The sequence below is a fragment of the Lissotriton vulgaris genome, chromosome 7, assembly GCF_964263255.1.
Source record: "Lissotriton vulgaris chromosome 7, aLisVul1.2, whole genome shotgun sequence".
Taxonomy (NCBI): domain Eukaryota; kingdom Metazoa; phylum Chordata; class Amphibia; order Caudata; family Salamandridae; genus Lissotriton; species Lissotriton vulgaris.
This window is the reverse complement of record NC_141695.1, coordinates 548,909,443-548,931,750: the sequence shown is the minus strand read 5'-3', so window position 1 is coordinate 548,931,750 and position 22,308 is coordinate 548,909,443. Positions and strand designations below refer to the sequence as shown.

General features: G+C 45.8%; 1 protein-coding gene across 2 annotated transcripts in view; it reads right to left on the bottom strand.

The window, feature by feature from the left end:
- The window catches only part of PIK3R6 (phosphoinositide-3-kinase regulatory subunit 6), a 688,429-nt gene that overhangs the window by 85,464 nt on the left and 580,657 nt on the right, over positions 1-22,308 (bottom strand). Inside the window, exons 16-17 of one of the 2 annotated variants that reach the window (XM_086930633.1) lie at positions 17,296-17,395; positions 4,313-4,383 (exon numbers count right to left, since the gene is read on the bottom strand). In XM_086930633.1, coding sequence (XP_086786759.1) covers positions 4,313-4,383; positions 17,296-17,395 — 171 coding nt within the window. Of the gene's footprint in view, positions 1-3,625; positions 4,384-17,295; positions 17,396-22,308 lie in introns of both variants that reach the window. The other variant, XM_086930634.1, reaches the window with a different exon arrangement.

Genomic DNA, 22,308 nt, shown 5'->3' with positions numbered 1-22,308 from the left:
AGCATCCATGTTTAACAGGGCTATGTGCCGGTATGACTCACATTTAGAGGGATCCTTCCCGGCTTTGGGAATAATCAAGATCATTGCTTCCGCCATGGTGCCCGTAGTTTGGCCCGCCTCTCTCATGTCATTGAAAAGAGTCACCAAATAATCCCCCAGCTCAGAAGCAAATGTTTGATAGAAGGAAGCCGTAAAGCCGTCTGGGCCAGGCGCTTTGTGCGGTTTAAGGGACCAAATGGCGGTCAACACCTCCTCCCTAGTGAAGGGGGCCTCCAGGAGGTCATCCCATTCCTTGGAAACCTGTGGAAGTGGATAAGCCCCAAAGTATTCCTGCTGCTCTGCAGGCGCCAGGTGGTCTGCCGAGTATAGGGCGGCATAAAAGTCGCCGAAAAGCTCTGCCTTGATCGCATCCCTATGTTCCATGGCGCCGGAGGGCGCCCGGATGCCACCCACATATTCCCTCTCACGCTTATCACGGAGCTGCCATGCCAGGCGCTTCCCCACTTTGTTGCCCTGAGCATAAGAGAGGCGCCGTAGGCGATTATTATAGTGGGTCCTGAGTTTACTCCGCACCGCAGTAAATAGGCGAAGAGTCTTTCGAGAAGGATTATGTTCATGCGCAGTTTCAAGTGCCGCCAGCTCCGCCTCCAGCGCCTCCCTTTCCTCGCGCCTAAGCTTGTTCAGGGCGGAGTTCAACGCAATGCACGTGCCCCGTGTCGTCGCCTTAAAGGCGTCCCATTGGGTGACAAACCGAGGTGTCCCCAGTTTTGTTTAACTCAAAAAACTCGCCAATGGCTGCCCTAAGTTTTTTGCAGGATTCCTCATCACGTGTAAGGGAGATAGGGAAGTACCATTTGCGGTGTGGGGACGTCTCCGGGACCCAAGGCAAGCACGTCGCCAAAAGACTATGATCTGATACAGAGAGCGGAAATATTTTACTGTCCCGCAAGTCCCCCTGCAAAGACTGATTTAGAAAAATGTGATCGAGACGTGAATACGTGTGGTGAACATGGGAATAGAACGTGTAATCCCTAATGTGGGGATGGAGGGCGCACCAACTATCAATAAGGCCTAGACTGACCAAGGCGTCGCGCAACTCAGGGGAGAAGAGACCCGCCTCCGTCCTTTGTTGGTGCGAGCAATCAAGACTTTTGTCCCAAACCAAATTGAAATCCCCCATTACTATCAATGCTCCCTCCCCAAAGTCCCCCACCTCCCTCATGAAGGCCTCAAGGAACCCATTCTGGCCCGCATTTGGTGCATAGATAACCACCCACGTGCAAAGCTTACCCAGGAGCATCCCCTTCACCATCAGCCATCTTCCCTCCTTGTCACTTCGCACCCCCATGGGTTGAAACTGAAGTGTAGAGCGGAACAGTAGTGCCACCCCCCGGTGCTTAGTAGTGGCAGAGGATTTGTAACTCAGTGGGTATTGCCTATGCTTAAGCCTAGATTCGTATTTACGGGCCAAATGGGTTTCCTGCAGTCCCACCACATCCAAATGATGATCAAGAATATACTTTCACACTTTCTGACGCTTTTGAGGAGAATTAAGGCCTTTAACATTCCAGGAGCCTATCGTAACAGGCGTCATTTAGTCAGTGTCCACCCCCCCCCCCACTCCATGCAGTGCCCTCCATAATGCCAGAATCAAACCAAACACACTCGCATTCATACCAAATCCCCTGCCGCCACCACTGAGCCCGTTCCAGAACAACCCTTCCACAATCCAAAAGAGCCCCAAAACAAAATACAAAAGGGAGAGATTCAGAACCAGAAAAGGAACAAAGAAAGTCGGACATGACCATAAGGGTCGGGGGTAGAAGACCCAGGTAATGCCCCCCTCGAGTTCAGGGTCGGGGTAACCCTCCAGTGGAGCACGGTCCTTCAAAGTACCTGAGATGGTAGAGCCCCCCCGGCCCCACGGGCCGCTGTCGGAGGAGCCTAGGCTGCTGAAGAGCTGTCCACCCGGCTCGACTCAGTCATCAGGGCCACCGAAGCCAAGACCTCTCCCCTCTCACTTTGGCTCGCCGATGGAGTCGGACCCTCCGCCACACCATGTCGGCCCACTCTCTGCCACGCTGGGGAGCGGGAACGGCGACGTCTTCTCGGGGAAGCGTTGGCGCCCGCCGACTCGGCTGCTTCATCCATGCCCAGAAGTTCCTTGGCGGCTGCTAGACATCTCACTTGCACTAGTCTGTTCTGCCATCTGAAAATGAGCTGAAAGGGGTGACCCCAGGAGTAGGACACCCCGTGCTCCCGCAGAAAAGCGGTGATCGGGCGGAAGTCCCGACGTTTTTGCAGTGTGGAAGCCGCCAGGTCTTGAAAGAGCTGAGGGTTGTGCCCTCGAAAGTGCAAGTTGTTGGTGTCCCTTGCTTTCCGTAGGATTGTCTCCTTCAATTGAAAATCATGGACACAAACCAGAATGTCAGGCGGCGGCGAGCCCGCGCCACGCGGCAGGCCAACCGATGTACTCTGTCCATGCGAACCTCTGTGTGGTCGTCCTCCGCCAGAATTTGCAGAAACAAGGCCTCCACATACTCCCGCAAGTTCTCACCTTCTCCTTCCCAGGGTACCGCTCGGATCCGAATGTTATTACAGCGGGACCAGTTTTCCAAATCTTCGCAGTGGGCCTGAAGATCTAAATTCTGCTCACGTAGCCGGAGCATGTCCTGCTGTAGTTGATGGACGTCACCAGTGAGGCCCAGATCGTGGTCTTCCAGGGTCGCAACCCATTCTCCGATGCCGTCCACATCTCAACGGACCTCACGTAGATCGGAGGCCAGCTGCGACTTCAGTTCTGTGATGTCGTCTTTGATAGATGCGAAAAGTTCAATCAAAAAGGCCTTCGTGACTGGGCCCTCTCCGTCGTCCTTGGCTGGGGACTGGCTAGAGCCGGGGGGCGATCCGAACGGACCTTTCCCAGGACCGTCCTTCCCCGGCCTATTCATGCGATTCCTCGTCGTCATGGCGCAGCTCCTCAGCCAACCATTGGGCTCCTCGCGACCTCCCGGAGCGTCCCGGATATCAGGCCGCACTCCCTCACACCCTCCGTAGGCACCGGGAGGCCAAGCGATCAGAAGGCAGCACTCGCCTTGTCTCTCAACGCCCGTTGAATCGCCCCCAAGGCATAGAGGGTTAGGGGCGAGACGGCACCTCCTCTTCTTCCCACAGCCTTCTGCGCTGTCCAGCAGCCACTAGACAAGTCGGCGCCTCCTCGTCACCTCCGCTCAGGCGCCAATAGTCAAATGGGTCACAGGGGCGCCAGGTGGGCTCGCGACAATCCCAGTTGGGGTGTCTCGCAGTGCAAGCGCTACACTAGCCAACTTGCTAAGGTCCAGGGTCCCCTCGTGCTAAGAGTCGATGCAACCCAGGGAAGACTCTGTAGGCCGCACCAGCGCTCGTGCGTCACCAATCCGACACCTCGGCTAAGTCCGCCGTTCCAGGTCGTAGCTCGACAGAAGTAGGCTCAAACGTCTTCAAGGCACCTCAGTGACCCCAGGAAAGTCAATTCCGGAGCTGAAATCGCCCCAATTCAGCTACACAAGGCTATGAATGGCTCGGGGTGCCGGAGGAGCTCGCAGGCACGTCTTACTCCGTCGCCATCTTGGCCACGCCCCCCCACTTTTCTTTTTTACCTATTTTTAGGAGGCATTACTAAGAAAGCTTTGTTGGCCACTGAAATGAGCGATCCACACTCACAATGCTCACTCCTCGAGTGTGAGGCGTCCATAAACATGGCTTTGGTTCACAACCTTGCACAGCTCATTAGTGCTCACAGTTGTAAGCAGGCTTACAACAAGCATCAGGTCTGTGTCTCTAAACTTTGCATCTGATAATCACACCCAATTCTCTTCGGTGCCATAACGTGTGTCAAAGGCCTCACCCTTTCAAACAGATTTAAAGCTGGCCTCTTATATTGATAACTTTCCCAACAACTTGAAAACCCATGGCTAAATGCATTATACGGAGGACTCACTGTAATGAAAACCATTTTGAAGGAGCAGCTATGTGTCCAAAGTAAAGAGTTCACCAATGTAAACCTTGTTCGTTACTGCAGTGGCTACGGCTCTGTATCATGACCTTAAAAAGATAACCGCAGCAAAGACCTACAAAAAGATGGTCTTTATGCAGTTTCTTTAAGGTAGTCTTAGAGGTGAACATTTATGGTAGAGGAAAGGGTGAACTCTAGAAGTGTTTATGACAATGGCCGAAGACATTGGATTAAATAAACCATTGTCATATTAAGAAGCAAAACAACCAGCAGCTACATTTCTCCATTGTGAAAGCATTTTGTGTATGATGATTTTACCTTTTTATACTGAATGTCTACATCTGCTGATGGAGTCTCCGCCATTGTCTTCTTCTTTGATGATCCACTACCTGATGAAAACAAATGATTTTATGTGATCTAGTGAGCACCACGAAACGGGTCAATACAGATGGTCATTTTGTGGCAACAAAATCCTCGTTTACAGTTCGGGTCTCTTTCCTCAAGCCTGTCTTTAGTCTCTTGATAAAGATTGCCCTTCAATCCCCACTTTGGATTTACTGGCTTGAGTAACAGTCCCTGCGAAACCTTTGAGAACAAGTTATGGAATAAAGCTCTTTGTGTGCTGTATGCAGAGTATGCACAAGTTGGCCAAGCTGGACCACTACTGAGTGACAGAAATATAAAAGAGAGGCAATGTAGTCACCCATCCAAACAGGATGAGCTCTGATGGCATTATCATACAAGTAAAGCATGACACAATGAAAATGCTCACAAATTTGGCAGATAAGGGGACAGAGGACAGGGGCATAAAGTAACTATTCAATAACTGCCTAATGTGGTCAGTTGGGGAAGCCATGTCTAAGTAAGCAGATTACCCACTGATCGACCCACCTCACTATCAAAAAAGTAAAGACTGAACTGGTGCTAATTGGATTAGAGACTTTGAAACTTGATCTTGTGGAGCACTTATTGTAGTATTATTTTGGAACAAATACAATGTTTGAAACAGACATGTACCCAGGCAGACCCCTATGAACTGAAGGAGCTAAAAATAAATGGAATGATGTATGTCAGACCACACAATCCGACTCAGATAATGGAAATGGGTTACCTGGCACTTGCATTATTCACTGCTCAGGTAGATAAGTATGAACATGAATCCCTTTGAACTATGAGAGGTGCACCACCTCCTCCTCATCACCACTGCCACTATTACCTTTGTCAATGTTATTAGGCATGACTTCCATGTGTAGGGGTCAAACCTGGTAAAGGGGATCTCAGATAATTTTTCTTTTTGACTGTGTGTGAGACAAATCGGGTGTGCCAAGTAACACATTCATTTCTAGGCCACAGGTAGATTATTCTCCTAATGCTGGGTACTATATAGCTGTGCAATCTGGATCCTTTTCAACTTTCCTTCTTTTCTATTTAGAATTGGATGGTAGCCTCACAGCAAATTGTCTTAGGGGTGTAAAAAGCCAACAATTTCCACAGGACTCAATAAGTTTTTTACTTTTATTCTAGACTAGCAACCCGTCCCGACATTGTCTGGGCATGCTGTAGCCGATGCCACTGTACCTTAACACGCTCCAGCCGCGAACGTGTTTGTCCGGTGTTCGCTCCATCCCCGAATGTGTTTGGCCGCTCCAGCCTACGCCACTGCAATATGCGAATGTGTGTGTTCGCTCCATCCCCGAACGTGTTTGGCCGCTCCAGCCTACGCCACTTAGACGCACAACATCGCGTCAACGTACAACGCCTACAACAATGCTAAAGGACACGCCCACTTGTATTGGAATGCTAGTCCCACACTGAACGCTACTCTTTTGCCGAATACCACAACGCACACGCCCACAACGGACTACTTTTCACAAAACGTTCTTTTCCCCTTCTAATGTATTTGTTGGGCTGCTGTATAGCCTATGGCCATCTGCTGATACTGTAGTTTGCAAAGCTGTATTGGGTGTTCCGATTGGTGCTGTAGTTCTTCAGCTTACCCGCCTCAAAGGTTTGGGCTCTCTCTTTATAATAGTAGTATAGATAAATATCAAGTCCAGTACATGAGACCCCATCCATCAGAGATCAGAGCTACTCCAGCAACCAGCTCCAACTCCCACAGTTCAAATCAATACAATCTCATTTGGAGTCCTTAACCTGTAACCATTCCTGAACCAAGAACAACATACAAAACACCTCCCTCTCAATATAAAAAACAAAACATGTTACAATCTGCATAACATTTTTCTAAATGAAATCTTATGTCAAAATGCATTACAAGTTTACACAAAATCTGCTTAGATGCAAACTTTTCCTTCTGATAGTCAGTGTTTTCTCACCATCAAGAGATCTCCAAGTGTAGGGTTCCTCAGAACTTTGCATGCCCTCTATCACAGATTCATCATGTTCTAGTCTACGATTTGTGACTAGTCCATATTGTGCAGAATGCGTCCATAGCACAACTCTACCTAAATTCCAAACGTGACGATCCGGTTTTAAATAGTATTTTTAAACAACTTTATGGGTTGATCAAATTTGTACATCAACCCTCCTTTTCTTAGGTTCATTATTTTTCCCCAATTTCCGACATTTACTCTTACTCTTCACAGCTATCCGCTTGCCAAAACGTTCTTCACTCTTCCTCAAAATCTCCCTTTCTCACTCTATCCGGAATTCTCTCTCTTGTTTAGTTCCCAGCGATTTCATTTTGTTTACCCATGCGGGCCAACCATGACATTGAGGGACCTCCTCTTGAATAACAGAAAAGGAGACTCCCCTTGATGAGTGAGGAGTTAACCTGTACATACTGACTTTCTTCTTAAGTTCCTCGACCCAATTCAAACCATTGGCCATCGCGTGCTGTATACACTCCTTGATCACTTTATTAAAGCACTCAATCATTCAATTGGCTGCTGGATGATGTTAGGATGTTGTTTTATGCTTAAGGACCCTCTCGTTCAAGAACTCCTCAATCACCTTAGATGTTAGCTGCACACCATTGTCTGTCAGTAGAGAGACAGGATACACTTCTCTTCCAAATATTTCTTCCAAGAACAAGATAACTTCAAGTATTTCCATTACATTCACCACTTTCAACTCAGGCCACCGGAAAAACATCCATGCATGTGATGATGAATTTATCACTGCTCAATACCCTAATCGGACCCACAGTATCTAATACTACATCAATACAAGAGCCTGGTATGGTTTCTCTAATCACCATAGGTTGCGTTCTACGATTCAGAATTGTATCACTTTTACCACACCCATACAATCATGTACCACTCTTTCCATCAAAAGATCCATGCCCGGCTACCAGTAATTTATTCTCAATCTTTGGTTTTAGATATGCCTGGATGGCTTTGATGGGTACTACCAATCAATCTCAACCTCACCTTTTCAGGCGGAATCAATTTGCTGTCTCTCATCTGCAAATCATCTTCCAGTGAAAGTTAATCTCTCATCTGCCAAAATCCTTTGACTTCACTACATACTTTATCTCTTTCAGACCATCCCTCCTTCAACTTGTATATTACCTCCTGCAATTGTGTATCATGTTCCTGTTCCTGCCTCCACTCAACCTCTTGAATTATGCCCCCAAAATCATACAGACCATCACACCCCCATCACCAAATTAGTCTTCCAACACCTCACCTTACTTACCATTTGTCTTAGCCACACAACTTTGAGGAACAGCCTGCAATGATTTTCATAACACCTAAGGCAAGCCTGTCTGAGCCCGTCCGCGCCTGGACCACGTCCAGCACCAGACCCCCTGGTCCTTGCGAGAACCACGACCCCCAACGTTGCTACAATGCCAACTTCCTCCACAAACTCAACAGCAGACGATTATCCAACTGCATCCAGGCCAGACCGAATCTCACCCACGGACTCTTCACCTGCCGTAGCTGCCACTTCACCAGCCGCCGAACTCATGCACGTCCCACCCCTCCCGCCACAGTAGAACGCAACCACCTCAGATGCATACTACTGAACACCTGCTCCGTCCACAAGCATGCCATCGAACTCTGGGACCTTCTCCACTCAGCCTCCCCGGACGTCGCCTTCCTAACAGAGACCTGGATGAACCCCTCCTCATCACCCGACATCACCATAGCCATCCCTGATGGCTACAAGATCACCAGAAGGGACCGCTCCAACAGACCTAGAGGAGGAATAGCCATAGTCTACAGGAACAACCTCAGAGTCTCGACCAGCACAACAGACACCTCCGAGACCGCCGAACACCTGCACTTCCAGATCCACACGGACCCAAACACCACCCTCAACGGAATTCTGGTTTACAGACCTCAGGACCCTGGCCACCGTTCATTGACGCTATCGCCGACATAGTTAGCACGCACAAGAATCTTGTCATGAGTACTCTGTACTGTGTATGTGGTCACTCTATATATAACTATTGTTTTTTGTCATGTTATTGGGCGGATGTGGAGGGTGAGGAACTGGGAACTACATATGCTTCTTGTCAATATGTAATATGTTTCATTTTCTGTATGCTGCTTGGTGGTGAAAAATAAAATTATTAAAAAAAAAAAATTGTTAGCACGCACACTCTCGCCTCCACAGACTACATCCTCCTCGGAGACCTGAATTTTCACCTTGAGAACGCCAACGACAGCAACTCAGTCTCTCTGATCGACAACCTCGGATTCAAACAGCTCGCCACGACCCCCACCCACACGCCGGACACACGCTCGACCCTATCCTCTCCGCCAGCAACCACGTCTCCTTCAGCCACACCACCGATCTCCACCGGACCGACCTCCACTGCGCTCACTTCACCTTCAAGAAACCCACGTCGCACCACCACCCGCAACAAATCCCCTACCACAGCTGGAACAAGGTCACCGAAGACCAGCTCATCACCACTCTCACCCGAGACCCACCAACGGACACCACGGACACAGCTGCCCGCAACCTCAGGCAATGGATCGATGACTGCGCCAACACCCTTGCCTGACCAAAAACCCCTCAAACAAATGCACCAACAGAAAATCCAGCTCGTTCAACACCGACCTCCAGGCATCCAAGCGAACCTGACAAAGACTCGAGAAAAAGTGGCGCCACGAACGGACTCCGGACAACAATGCTGCCCTAAAGAACGCCAACCGCACCACCAAATCATTAGAGCCACCAAAAGGACCTCCTTCAAGGAACGCAGACAACAACGCACACAACAGCAAAGAGCTCTTCAAATTCGTGAAGGATCTCTCCAACCCCAGCTCCAACGACAACCCGCCGTCACAAGACCTATGCGACACCCTAACTACCTTCTTTCACCGCAAGATTGCGGACATCCATAACAGCTTCAACGCCCAAACACCCCTTACAACCACCGACACCACAGACTCACCACCCGCCAGCCTCACCAGCCGCCTGCTCTCCTGGACCAACGACGACACCATCCACTCAGGCTCTTCATCCGCCCCCTCCCCTCACCACATCTTCAACAAGGCAGACCGCATCATTGCACCCCAACTCCGGAATATCATCAACAACTCTTTTGAGGTCACCACCTTCTCGGAAAGCTGGAAGCACGCAGAGAGCAAAGCCCTACTAAAAATAAAAACACAGCAGACCCATAGGACCTCAAGAATTTCCGGCCCATCTCCCTGCTCCCGTTCCCAGCGAAAGTCATCGAAAAGATCATCAACAGGCAACTGACCCACTACCTCGAGGAGAACAACATCCTGGACCCGTTCCAATCAGGATTCTGTAGCAAGCACAGCACCGAAATCACCCTCATCGCTGCCACAGATGACATCAGGACCCTACTGGACAACGGCAAAACCGTGGCCCTTATGTCCCTGGACCTCTCGGCCGCTTTCGACATCTGCCACCACACCCTACGCGCACGCCTTCATGACGCAGGAATAAGCGACAAAGCCCTGGACTGGACCACCTCCTTCCTCAGCGACAGAACCCAGAGGGCACGCCTCTCCCATTCCGTTCCAAAGCCACCAAGCTCATTTGCGGCATGCCCCAAGGATCTTCCCTCAGCCCTACCCTTTTCAACATCTACGTGGCTCCGCTCGCCAACATCGTCCCACACACAACCTCAACATCGTCTCCTACGCCGATGACACTCAGCTGATCCTCTCACTCACAAGAACACCGCCACCACCAAAACCAACCTCCATGAAGGAACGAGGGCCTTCTCCTACTGGATGCAGAACAGCCGCCTGAAACTTAACTCAGACAAGACAGAGGTCCTCATCCTGGGCTCCTCCCACTCCACCTGGGACGACTCCTGGTGGCCAGCCGCCCTGGGAGCGGCACCCACACCCACCAACCACGCACGTAACATGGGGATCATCCTGGACTCATCACTCTCTATGACCCAACAAGTCAACGCAATCTCCTCCTTATGCTTCAACACCCTCCGCATGCTCCGTAAGATCTCCAGGTGGATCCCCACCGGAACCAGAAGGACAGTCACTCAGGCCCTCGTCAGTAGCAGACTGGACTACGGCAATGCCTTCTACGCAGAAACCACGGACAAACTCCTGAAAAGACTTCAGCGAATACACAACGCCTCAGCACAACTCATCCTCCCAGTCAACAAAAGGATCACCTTCAAATTGCTCACCCACACTCACAAATCACTCCACAGCGCCAGACCAGCATATCTCAACAGTCCCATGCATCTGCAGGACCACCACCAGCGGCTGATCCTTCTCCTACCTCGCCGCCAAGACCTGGGACACCCTTCGCTCACAGCTGCGCAAGACCCAGGACCTGCTGACCGTCAAGAGACTCCTCAAGACCTGGCTGTTCGGGCTGTTACCCTGCCCTCTCTTCAGCGCCTTGAGACCCTCCTGGGTGCTTAGTGCGCTTTACAAATGACTGATTGACACCAGGTACATGAGAAACCATGAAATCAAACTCAGCTGATGATCTGTTTTTACTTGAAAGTACTTCCCCACAAGGACTTTCTTTAGCCTCCTTACCGGCCAATAAACAGCCAAAGCCTCCTTCTCTAAGACTGATTAATTAGACTTAGCTCCACGTAATGCTCTAGGCATGAATAAAATTGTGCTGACTTTCGGATCAGGCACCTGCTCCAACACTGCCCCTAGCCCTTTTGTGCTGGCATTCATTCTCAAGACAGTATGAGCACCTGGTTTTAAGCTACTCAAATTTGAAGACTTACACAGATTATGCTTCACTTCCATAAACTCCTTTTCAAACATTTTTGACCATGTGAACTCCACACAATTTTTTTAACTTCTCCCTTATGTAACTATATCCCTCATCATAGCCAGGAATAAAACTGCTATAGAGTTCGGCAGTTCCCAAAAACCTCACCTGCTCATCCTTAGAAGAACTTAGCATGTCTTTAATTGTATGTATCAAGTGCTCCTTCGGCCGAATTCGCTCTGCTGTAATTAGTGTCCAAGATAATCAATCTTTGACACTCAAAATTAGCACTGTTCATGCTTTAAAGTCAGCCCATTCTCACTCAGTCTTTTCAAAACTTCACAAACCATCATATCATGCTCCTCCTAAGTTCTTCCATGCACCAACACATCATTGATATATCATCACGCCAACACCACCCTCCAGTACATACTCCATAGCTCTCTGAAAAACGGCAGAGGTTAGCGCTTGTGACTGTGGATGTATTATCTGGTCGTACACCAAGGTCAGATTTAATGAAGTAAAGTATTTGATTCCACTAAGAAAACAGATTTCTGTGATATTTGGTAGTGGATAGCAATTCCACGAGCACAGCCTTATTTAACTCCCTCATGTCCACACATTACCCTTCCGAGCCGTCATTACCGGCGATAACTATTCAGTTGCCTCTTCCTCTTGAATCACTCCAGATTACCTCAACTAAACCAATCATTTTTTCAGCACATCCTTAACCATTAGAGGTACACTCCTCACTTTTCCCACCTCTGTCACAGGAGCTCACTGCAAAAAAAAAATGGTTCAATTGCTGGCGTAGTACACTTGGATAGAAATGCCCTCCCTCACAGAGTCAAATGAAGAGGAATGAAATTCAAGCAATTGCTCATCTCGCTACGACATCCAAGCACTTATGTGAGAAACTGGCTTTTTAATCACAAGTCTCATTTCCCGACAATGCGCCCGATCCTAAAATAAGATGGCCACCAACGTGATGTGCTGATGCATACTCCAGCCATTGACCTCACGCCAGGCATTCCAAAATGCTTGTGAGTGTCGGTCGCTCTTGTGCGTGGAGATAGAAGGAGTCTGTTCCCGAGCCAGCTGACTCGTGCAGTGAAGCAGAAGGTGTGAAACACTCAAACTAACACACGCGGTGGAGCATGCAACAAGCTGTGCGCTTGAGATGCAGTTGCCAGGTAGATCCTTGCAGCGCTCTACACTCGGCCGGCGCCCAATCCGGTTGCCAAAGTCCTAATATGCAGCAAATTAGAATAGAAGCCGCACTCACGTGCAATTGTCTGAGTAGAGATTAAGGCAGCAAATATTAAGAATTTTGCTGTAAGTGTCCGGTCACATAGCCCTTTTCACGATGTCAATGTCGATAAAAATCCTTGCTGTTGAGGTATGAAGCGCAGATTGTTACCTAAAGTCGTCCCCACTGTGAAAAGGGAACAATTTCCACAGGACTCAATATGTAATTATTTGAGACATCATGCCCAGTATAGGAGACCCTATCCATCAGAGGTTAGAGCTACTCCAGCAACCAGCTTCAACTCCCACTGTTCAAATCATTAAAATCTCATGTGGAGCACTCAACCCATAATCATTCCAGAACCAAGGACAACATACCACATAACTCCTAGTACAACATACCACAAGAGGGAATAACATTAGTAGAGCTCACTTCCTTGTTTGGAGTAAAGAATACTTTCACCACCCAATACATGAGCAAATTCTCAAACATTGACTGTAGGAGGTTTATCTATGTTGAGCTTATCGACAAATGTATGTGTGGAAAAGTAGAAGAAAGCCCTGTATGTGGTCTTTGGTGCCTTTTTCTCATAACATTTAGTATCAACTGATATCTTCTTCATGACACTGTCCTCATTGCCAGAACCCCTAATGGTCTACAGTCGCTCCTTGACTCTTTTGGGGCTTTTATGCAAAAACTAGACCTGGTTGTAAATATGGAAAAGTCGCACGTTATGTCTATTGGGAAAGGAAAGAAAACCACAAAAACCCTGCGATGTAATGGAGTGATTTTGACCAAAGTTAAAACATTTACATACCTTGGTGTCATTTTTGATGATTTGGGCACCTGGACCCCACAGATTGTAAATAAAGCAATGGCTATACGGAGGTCATTTGCAGCGATATTGGGGTTTGCAAAGAGATTGGGGGGGAAACCTACTGAAGCCATACTCACCCTGTATAGAGCCAAAACCCTGGCCCTGGCTAGATACGGGGCTGGAATTTGGGGATTTAGGGACTTAGTCTCGATACAGAAAGAAGAGAATAGGTCCATGCGCTCTTTATTGGGTCTACCACAGTCTACACCCACTTTCTCTGTCCTGTCGGAATTAGGGCAAGGATATATTGAGGATACCCTTAACCTGGCCCCACTGCTTCTTTGGGTGAAACTATGGCTGAACCCCAGCTTGACTCTAAATCGTCAAATCATTAGTGACTGTATGGGGAGAGACAGAGTTAAAGACATAAAATGGCTGAACTATATCAAATCTGTTGCTACTCAACTGGGTCGCACAGACCTGTAAAGTAATCCGGAAAGGCTGTGTAAAGAGGATGTCACATGGATTAAAGCTCAATTTTTAAAAACTAGAAATATGCAACGTGAAGCCCAGGAAATTGAGAAAACAACTGTAAGGGCTCACTACACTGTACTATCAACCATGTCCATTCAGCCTTATTTGATGCTAGTGAATAGGCCATATCACCGGTGGCTTCTCACGAAATTCCGTTTCAATCAGATGCACCTCCTTTTGGGTGAATACCCGAAATGGAATAAGCCAAGGGATCATGTTCCATGCAAATGTGATGCATTTACTGACTAAGACCTAACTCATTTTGTATTTTTTTGTCCTCTTTTTGCGGAGGGGAGAGAAAAATATATACTACCACTCTTGAGGAACAGGGGATTTATGCAAGTGAAACCCGCCCTGTTGTTTTTACAACTCATGGAGACCCCTATTGTAATGTTTGGGGTTGCAAGCTTTTTGGTCACAGCGATGAGAGCGAAACGGCTTAGATTATTGAATACCTCGACCACTGAATGTATTATGTAAATAACAAGGTTTAGCTCAACCTATTTCCTTATGAGTTGTACATTTTTTCCGTGTAGAATCAAAGTAATTTGAATATGGCAATGAAATTACCTATAGAATCAAAAGTGATGGGTTAATTAAGGTACATGATCAATCGTATACAAGAAAAAAGTAATAATTGAACCCGACCTCTCCCTGCACAAATGTTCTTAACTTTTTTACCGTTTTTAACGTTTTTACAAATGCATGCAATATGTTGAACAGTATTGCTTGATAAATGAATGAAATGCATGTATGTCTTTTCTATTTTAAATGTGTATGTGTTTGTAGTATACTTTTATGATTTTAATTAATCGGATAAAGTATTTTTGACTCTGACTCTGACTCTTCATTTTAAGAAATGACTCAACAATTTCAACAGCCACCCTCTCACTTCTTACAAACACTGCTGTAATTCAAGTGTAAGCTACTCCCACAAGTCAAGTGAAATGACTGGCACATGAAAAGTCAACACAAACCACTTCTCTTCCTCCTTGTACAGGACGGACTTAAGAGCATTATGTTTTCCTTAGTTCCTTTTTAAAAATTATTCGTAGTGATGCAAGCCAGCAGGACTGCTGAAAAACGATTGGCCTCATCTGCCAATATTTACTCTGTTTGGACTCCACTTTTCAAAAACCACATTGACAGGAAAATAAAGATGAACATTCCCAAATAAAGCATGAATTTATGCTGGAAAGCCCAGCAAACACGGTCAAAACAACTCTTAGCTAATGTGTGCTGGCTGGTGCAGTAACACCTCCATTAAATTTCAGTCATTAGGATACCATCTTTTGTGAAGATAACGCGGAAGATTGGAAAAGCCATTATTGAAGTATTTTTATGAGACATTTTACTCATAGGCAGGCAAAACCAAATTGTCTCAAGAATGTAAGTCGGTCACTTGACCCTCCATGTAGGGATGAACTAGAACATTCATCACCACGTGACTGTCACCCACAGTAGAAAATCTTGCCAGCCATGGCAGAGCAAGTTCTAGTTCAGTTCGAGTTCTGATTATGAATTTGCTGCCTGAAACTACAAGAAGATGGAGTAACCTGCTGGATCCCTGTTCTGCACCACACAGGACTGCTCTCTGAAAGCCTGCTCCTGTTGCACACTTATAACTACAGCCCTGAGGACTTTGCCTTGCTTCAAAAAGGATTAAGAAGTGGACTCCCTGAAAGCAACAGGTTAAAAGAGTTTGCCTGCACCATCTCCCCCAAGAAGTCCTAAGCATGTACTTTTAAGGAATTGGCCAGGTGCATTGTGAAAACTGTAGTACAGACTTCCAATGACCATCTCAGAGCTTCTAGACCCTTGGATTTGTGTTTTGGACACTTTGAACCCTCAAGAGTAACTTCAGGAAGAGGTTCTAGAGGTTTGGAAGTACGTTTGGAAAAAGCTCCATAAGTCGACCGGTCCGATGTTGAGAGTCAAGCCGACTACCTTCAACCATGACCCACCCAGCCTAGATTTCAGGTTCATCCCCATGAAAGCTCTGGCACTTAAGACACCCAGGAGTTGGCCGGGAGCTCCCGTTCAATCAAGCCGGCGAACCCCCTGCGAGTGCAGCCTGCCGTCGAGAGGAAATCCTCCAGAAACGTTTTTAAGTGTGAAGGTAAAATTTTGACAGGGGCCTCCAGCTTAGTGTATCCGACCAAGACTCCATCACAGTCGGCCTCAAACTTTGACTGTCTGGTCAAGCACGACCGGATGTCCCAGAATGGCGCTATAGGTTTTTAAGCACTATAAAGTAGTTAATCACCTCATACCTCCGGTTCCCCATATTGATTTTTTGTTGTTTTGGTGTCATTTTAAGGATAAAACGATTTCCTATTTTTATAAACTGGTGTGCTACCAAGGTTTGAGCCAGGAGCTAATGTATTGAGACCTTGTCTGGATCCGTATATTGCATGGGTGACCTTATTGCTAGTGGTGGGTGCATACTTACCCCCACCAATAACCCATCCTCCAATGCTTGCTACTTTAAAGCCTGCTTGCCATGCTCTTGCCACTTAATGATAGCCCAGGAAACGTTTGCTTCATGTGATCTCACCAGCCTTCCATTATATGATAAAGAAATCTATGTTGGGATAAGCACAACACCTCACTAGAGGCAATGAATAAATCAGCCAACCTTTTAAGTCAAGTTAGTACAGCTGAATCTGCTCCTTTACAGGCTGTCCCGGCGCAGACCTCTAAAGTGCAGCTTGGCTGCAGTCTTCAGATATATTATCACTTGTGTGACTGCATTCACACCACTATTCCAGGGACAAATATGCAAGTACAAAAGCACACACTTCATCTTGGTTTATACCCAAAGTGCAGCATACTTGTCAACCTACGTTCATTAGCAGAAATGTGCTCTTTTCTTTGTTCCCAAAGAGGTGAACACGTTATGCGGATAGGCTCACCACTGATGTGGGTGGTCACTTCCATGAGACATGAGCTGGGCCAGAGGCAGGTGTTTGGCTTGAGCCTTTCCTGGTGTGCTCACTGGTAAAAAGCACAAAGAGGGCTTACCGCACCTCACCACTGAGGCCAAAAGAGGTTGCCATGTGCCAGCTTTTGGAAGGCCTTCTGTTCTATTCGAATGTGGTCCAATTGCACAGCACACCTGCATGGACGTTTGAGTTGGTGCCAAGGCTCATTTGCGTGCAATAGAAAAAAAACTAAAATCATGGAATACTAGACTATTGGCTGAGATTCATTCAAGCGTATTTTACCATAATGTTTTGGTTGGCTAAAAAACATCATCAAGAATCAGTATACGTTCTAGCACTCAGCACACTCTGGGTGTTCTTCCGGCTGCACCACATAAGAGGTGTTGCTCAATGTTAAGAAGATACACAGTTCAAGCCATAAAAACTTTGAAAATCAAAACTGGCAAAGGATATGCACTGTTTGCAGAAATAGCAAAAAAAAGACAACATGAGCATGTTATTTCACGGCAAACTAACGAAACAACAGTGTTTTTCTGAGCACTCGCTGTCATCTAAAGGAGATGGAAAGAAACTGTAATACTCTTAGGAAAATACTCACTTTTGTGAGAAGCATATGGTGCTAGTTCTTGTAGGTCAGCTTTCAGTTCAGTGAGAAAGGTGTCCTCGGCTGCTGGTTGCGTGAGGTCACTGAAGTAAATCTGAGAGGGAGAGAGAGAGAGAGAGAGAGACGGAGAGAGGGAGAGAGAGACATTATATAAGGAGTCAAAAATAGAGTTTGCGACCGCGGAGCATACCGGGAAGCAACCAGGAGATTCTCGCTACAGCTGAAGCACAGGCACAGGCGTTCTACGGCTTAGAACCCAGATCCAGGGTTGGTTCTAGGATTTTTGGGGCCTGGGTGAAGGGGAATGTGCAAGGCCCCTCTAATTTACGTAAGTGACACCTTCAGGGCTTCGGAAGCTGCTTTGTGGAGACTCACCCTGAGCCGCAGCTCCTCCTCTCTGCCACCTACAATCACCTCCTTCACAGCTCATATAGGGCTGAAGGAGGGAGAACAGCTTGGGGGTCGAGAGTTAAAACAGTGCAAACTGTAATGTGCTGACAATGGGTGTCCCACACTGTCCAACAATGGGCAGCCAGGAAGGAGGCCTAATTGCAGGACAAAATGCGTCTCATTGCAACTGGCACAAGTTGAAGTGTCTCCCTCCCCTGGGCCTCCCCAAACCATCCCTGTTAGCCCAATTGCAAACAGACACCTTTATTCAATGGGATCGGCAGGGGCAAAGGACGTTTGGCGGTGAGCCCCATGCTTGTGGGCTGAGAGGAAGGCCCTGGGCAGCTGCCCATACCTAGGTCTGGCCCTGCCCAGACCTCCAACCAACAACGTACTTTAAACCATTTTTTTTCACACTGTCCTCTAAAGATCTGGAACTTGTGTCCTCCCGCTATTATCACTATCCGATCCCTCTCGCAGAAACATGAAAATCATTCTCGATCGGTGTAAATTCACCTCTCTTGCAGCCTCTTCTTCTCTGTTAAATAATCCTTAAAGTGTTCTCTGTCTTCGGAAGCTTGAGACAAACTATGCTCTCAAGGCTTGGTTGGCTATCTCCTTAGTTACCTCAGTTACCTACTCTTTCGGTTTCCTTGTTATCTGATCCATCTCAGTACCTCAGATTCTGTCCTAACCAACCCCATTCGACTAATCAGCTTTTATAATGTGTACATTTTTGTTTTGGGTAATTCCCATATTCATTTATTAAAAAGAAGTTAGACTGTTTTCTGCTCATTTTAATGTTTCAATGCAACTATTACCATGACTTCGAAATGTCTGGCATATAGTTACCCCGGATCAAAATATTTGTATGTAATATCGGTTACCTGATACTAATTTGATTTTCCTATTTGCCTTACCGACGTAAACATTTTCTGTATTTCTACACACCCTTATACTATTCTAACATCTATTAGCTCTACTTTATACTCAGGGCCACTGAAATTATGTGTTTGTGCAGCGCTGTATTCATCATAGATCTGCCGCATTTGCCACGTCATATGCTGCATAATCGGCAGATTTTAACAAAAACAGCTTTGTTTCGAGCTCAAACGGTTCAAAAGTTACACAAAATGAAGCAACACTGGTTGCACACTGTGGAATACAAAGGGTTGGCTGGTCACCTTTCTGTTGCTTATTTCTATGTTAGGGCGTTAATTAAACTGGTTCTAATAAGGTGCAACCTATGCCCAGTGTTAACAAGCGTAAAATGACAAAATAATGAAGTAATACTATAAGAAAATGTGCTGGACTATGCCTCTTAATTTTTCTTTTCTTGCAGCATCATTTAGTGAACCCTGCAGCATATTTTGGCCCTCTCCTGCCATATAATTCTATTGGCCCTGCTGATACACATAATTTTGAGGACGAGCTTCGATAGACCTGTTATGTCTTTTCTGTGGGGTTTGGCACATCCACCGATTGCCATTGGTTGTTATCTGTGGCATTCAGAAATGCTGGATTGCTATTGGTGCATTTGTGTAAATGTCCCTCCTTTGTGTTCTTGGTTCCATCTCTGCCGATTTCACTCCAAGAACACTTAAGTTGACCATCACACTGTAGAGGGTGTGATGGCCCCTCCTCCTTAACTTTCCTTTAGTTTGCCTGCTCATGTTTTTGCATGCCTCCTACATCCAAGCTCTCAGTGCCGCCTACCCCCAGCTCACACACACACCGAGGAATGGTAACTGGATTGAAAGTCGTAAATTGAAATAATGGCAGATCCAGTCACAAGCTATCTCTTCACTGCACAGATGGTCTGCCGTCCCAATGAACCTTAACAAATATTTTTTTTTCTTTAAACGCAGTGACATCCACTTTAACTTTAAATTGCCGGCAGACCCCAAGCGCCCCTGGCAGGGCGACACTATGAGCAGCCACATAGGCACCCACAACTCACTGCTACCAAGAAATGTAAAAGCCCACCTAATGCCGATAAAACGCCATTCATGTGTGTGTGTGTGTGTGTATATGTATATGTATATATATATATATATATATATATATATATATATATATATATATATATATATATATATATATATATATATATATATATATATCTTCTCCAATCCTGCTTTCGAGATAAAAAACCAGGCATCTACTCTGTGGGATGTAGATCAAAGAAAAGTATTTATTCCATGCGATACAGCAAGACGCGTTTCGACGGACGAGTCCGCCTTGCTTACTACATCATATAGCACTATTTATAACAATCGCGGTAACTTGACAAATTGCATGACCTATTGCATTGTATTTCAAATGCTTTAAAAGAAAATAAAGTGCACGTTTAAAATACATCCCGTAACAAAAGTGTGCACGTTTAAAATACATACTGCTACGAAGCAGAGCAGCTGCGTTTTTTCTTTTAGTTGCTCTGATTCGTTGCAGTATGTATTTTACACATGCACACTTTTGTTGTGGTATATATTTTAACCGCACGCACACTTTCTTTTCTTTTGTTGCGTTTACGACAATTCTAACAGTCTAAATAGTGATGTACACATTTACTTTTCACTTGGGTTAGTCCCATTTCTGCCACACAATTACATTAGTTTGAGCACAACATAGCGATCTCGCGGCGGAGTTGCTGTATTGTTCGTCTTCATTACTGTAAATTGGTGTTTGTGGGTATATTGTGCTTTGAGCAAGGATCAGGGCAGGTAGCCAGCAATTAGCTTCCTATTTCTTATGGGGATATGCCAGTAACACTGTTTTGTAATGGTTAAGATGCGGACTCCTGTACTCTCTTCCTCCCTGCCAATGCTGTCTGTTTGTCTGTTTGCTTGAGGGGACTCTGTAAATGGTGTATACTGGGTCACCCCCGCATCGCCTCCCAGCTTTGTTATTGTCAGTTTGGGCTCGCCCAGGCAAGCGAGACAGCCAGCGACCATCTCATCTCCAACCAGTGACATTTCTTTGGATTTGTCATTCAATTTTAGTAATGTGCGGATCTGAACTGCAATTCAGGAAAAGGCGCACTGCAGTACATACAAACGTGACAAAAAGGCTGTCAAATAATGTATTTAAGTCTTGCTTTGTGAAAGAAACTGGGTTAACCGAATTGCCTACGTTTGGTTGTGCTTTTGAACAAAAAATACCTATTGCTGTCTTAACAGCTAACTGGTATGTCGTATTTTGTTTATTAAAAACGCTGCAGCTGAATAAAATATGTTCTTTAAATTATAAAAAATGTTTTAGGTATTTAAAACAACTAAAAAATACATATGTATTCAGCATGTGATTTACAAAAAGAGTATTCAGCGCTTTACCTCAAGCTTTTTCTCTTTTATAGTTCCCAAATACGAAAGGAAACACGTAATTTTTTTCAGTTTAGATTATGAGTGGTGACATTATTATTTTACTGTGCATAACGTCTGATATGCAAAATATTTCCGATCTAGCAATACATTTGTTTATTGTTTAAATCAGTGTAATTTATACCGGGGCCCTTGGGACTAATTGACCCCAGTTAAAATGGTACGTGAAGATGATTAGAACAACCTTTAAGAAACATATAATATTTATTATTTATTTATACTCGATCTGTCTTGTTGTGGAAAGATGAGGTCAATTGTGTTTAAGGTTGCTTGTGGACAAAGGATGTGGCCTCTGGGCATACAAATGTGCAGATCCAACTTTCCCAAGCTCGAAGATTCCTCTTCTGCTCCCGTCCCTTACAACACGTCTACCTGCCCCTTCACCGTCTCCCCGCCCGCCCTCTTTACTCTTCCTCACTTTCCTTCCCACTTTCTCCTCCCCCTTTTGCCCTGAGAACCCATGAAATGCTGCAGTTTACTTTACCTGGGTGACTGCAATGCAATGTATTTTCTTTCCATATTACAGTGGTGTGCATGTGATATTGTCATGGTGGTGACTCATGCATGTGGTGGTTAAGTGGCAATAAGATGTGTTTGTGATGGCATTTGTGACAATATTTTTTATGTGTAACGCTGTGTTCTGCCGGGACTTGTGAATGTAATGATGTACATATTGGTGATGTGCATTTGAAAATGTGCGTTTGTATGTAATGGAGTATGTGGATCGTAATTGTGACTTCTGTATCGGGTGATGTATCAGGAAATAGTGTGTACATGTAAGGATCAGCATAGCGTTTCTGCTCAGCACTTACTATTTTAAGCACACAAGCATTTAAGGTCATACAGTACTTTATTGCTTAACAAGGGTTTTTCCATTTCAGGACTCAATAGTAATGCTTCATTTGTGCTTTCAGTTCCTTGAAATCTAGCCACTACTAACCACATACTTCCAATTACTCAAAATGTGTGGACAGGCCTTAAGCATAATGCAGCACATTTTAGAATAGAATTACTTCATTATTTAGTCAGATCAAAAACTAAAATTCAGGTCATTATTAAATGTGTTAACACTTAAAACAACAACTTTAAATACAGGTAAGGACATTAGCTTGATAATTTATTGTAAGGCCCCAAGGCCGAGACCTATTGGCTATGCCAATGCTTGTTCTAATATGCTTTTATAATCTGAAATTAATGTATATTTGTGCTTGTATATGCGAGGCATTCTTCGGATGCT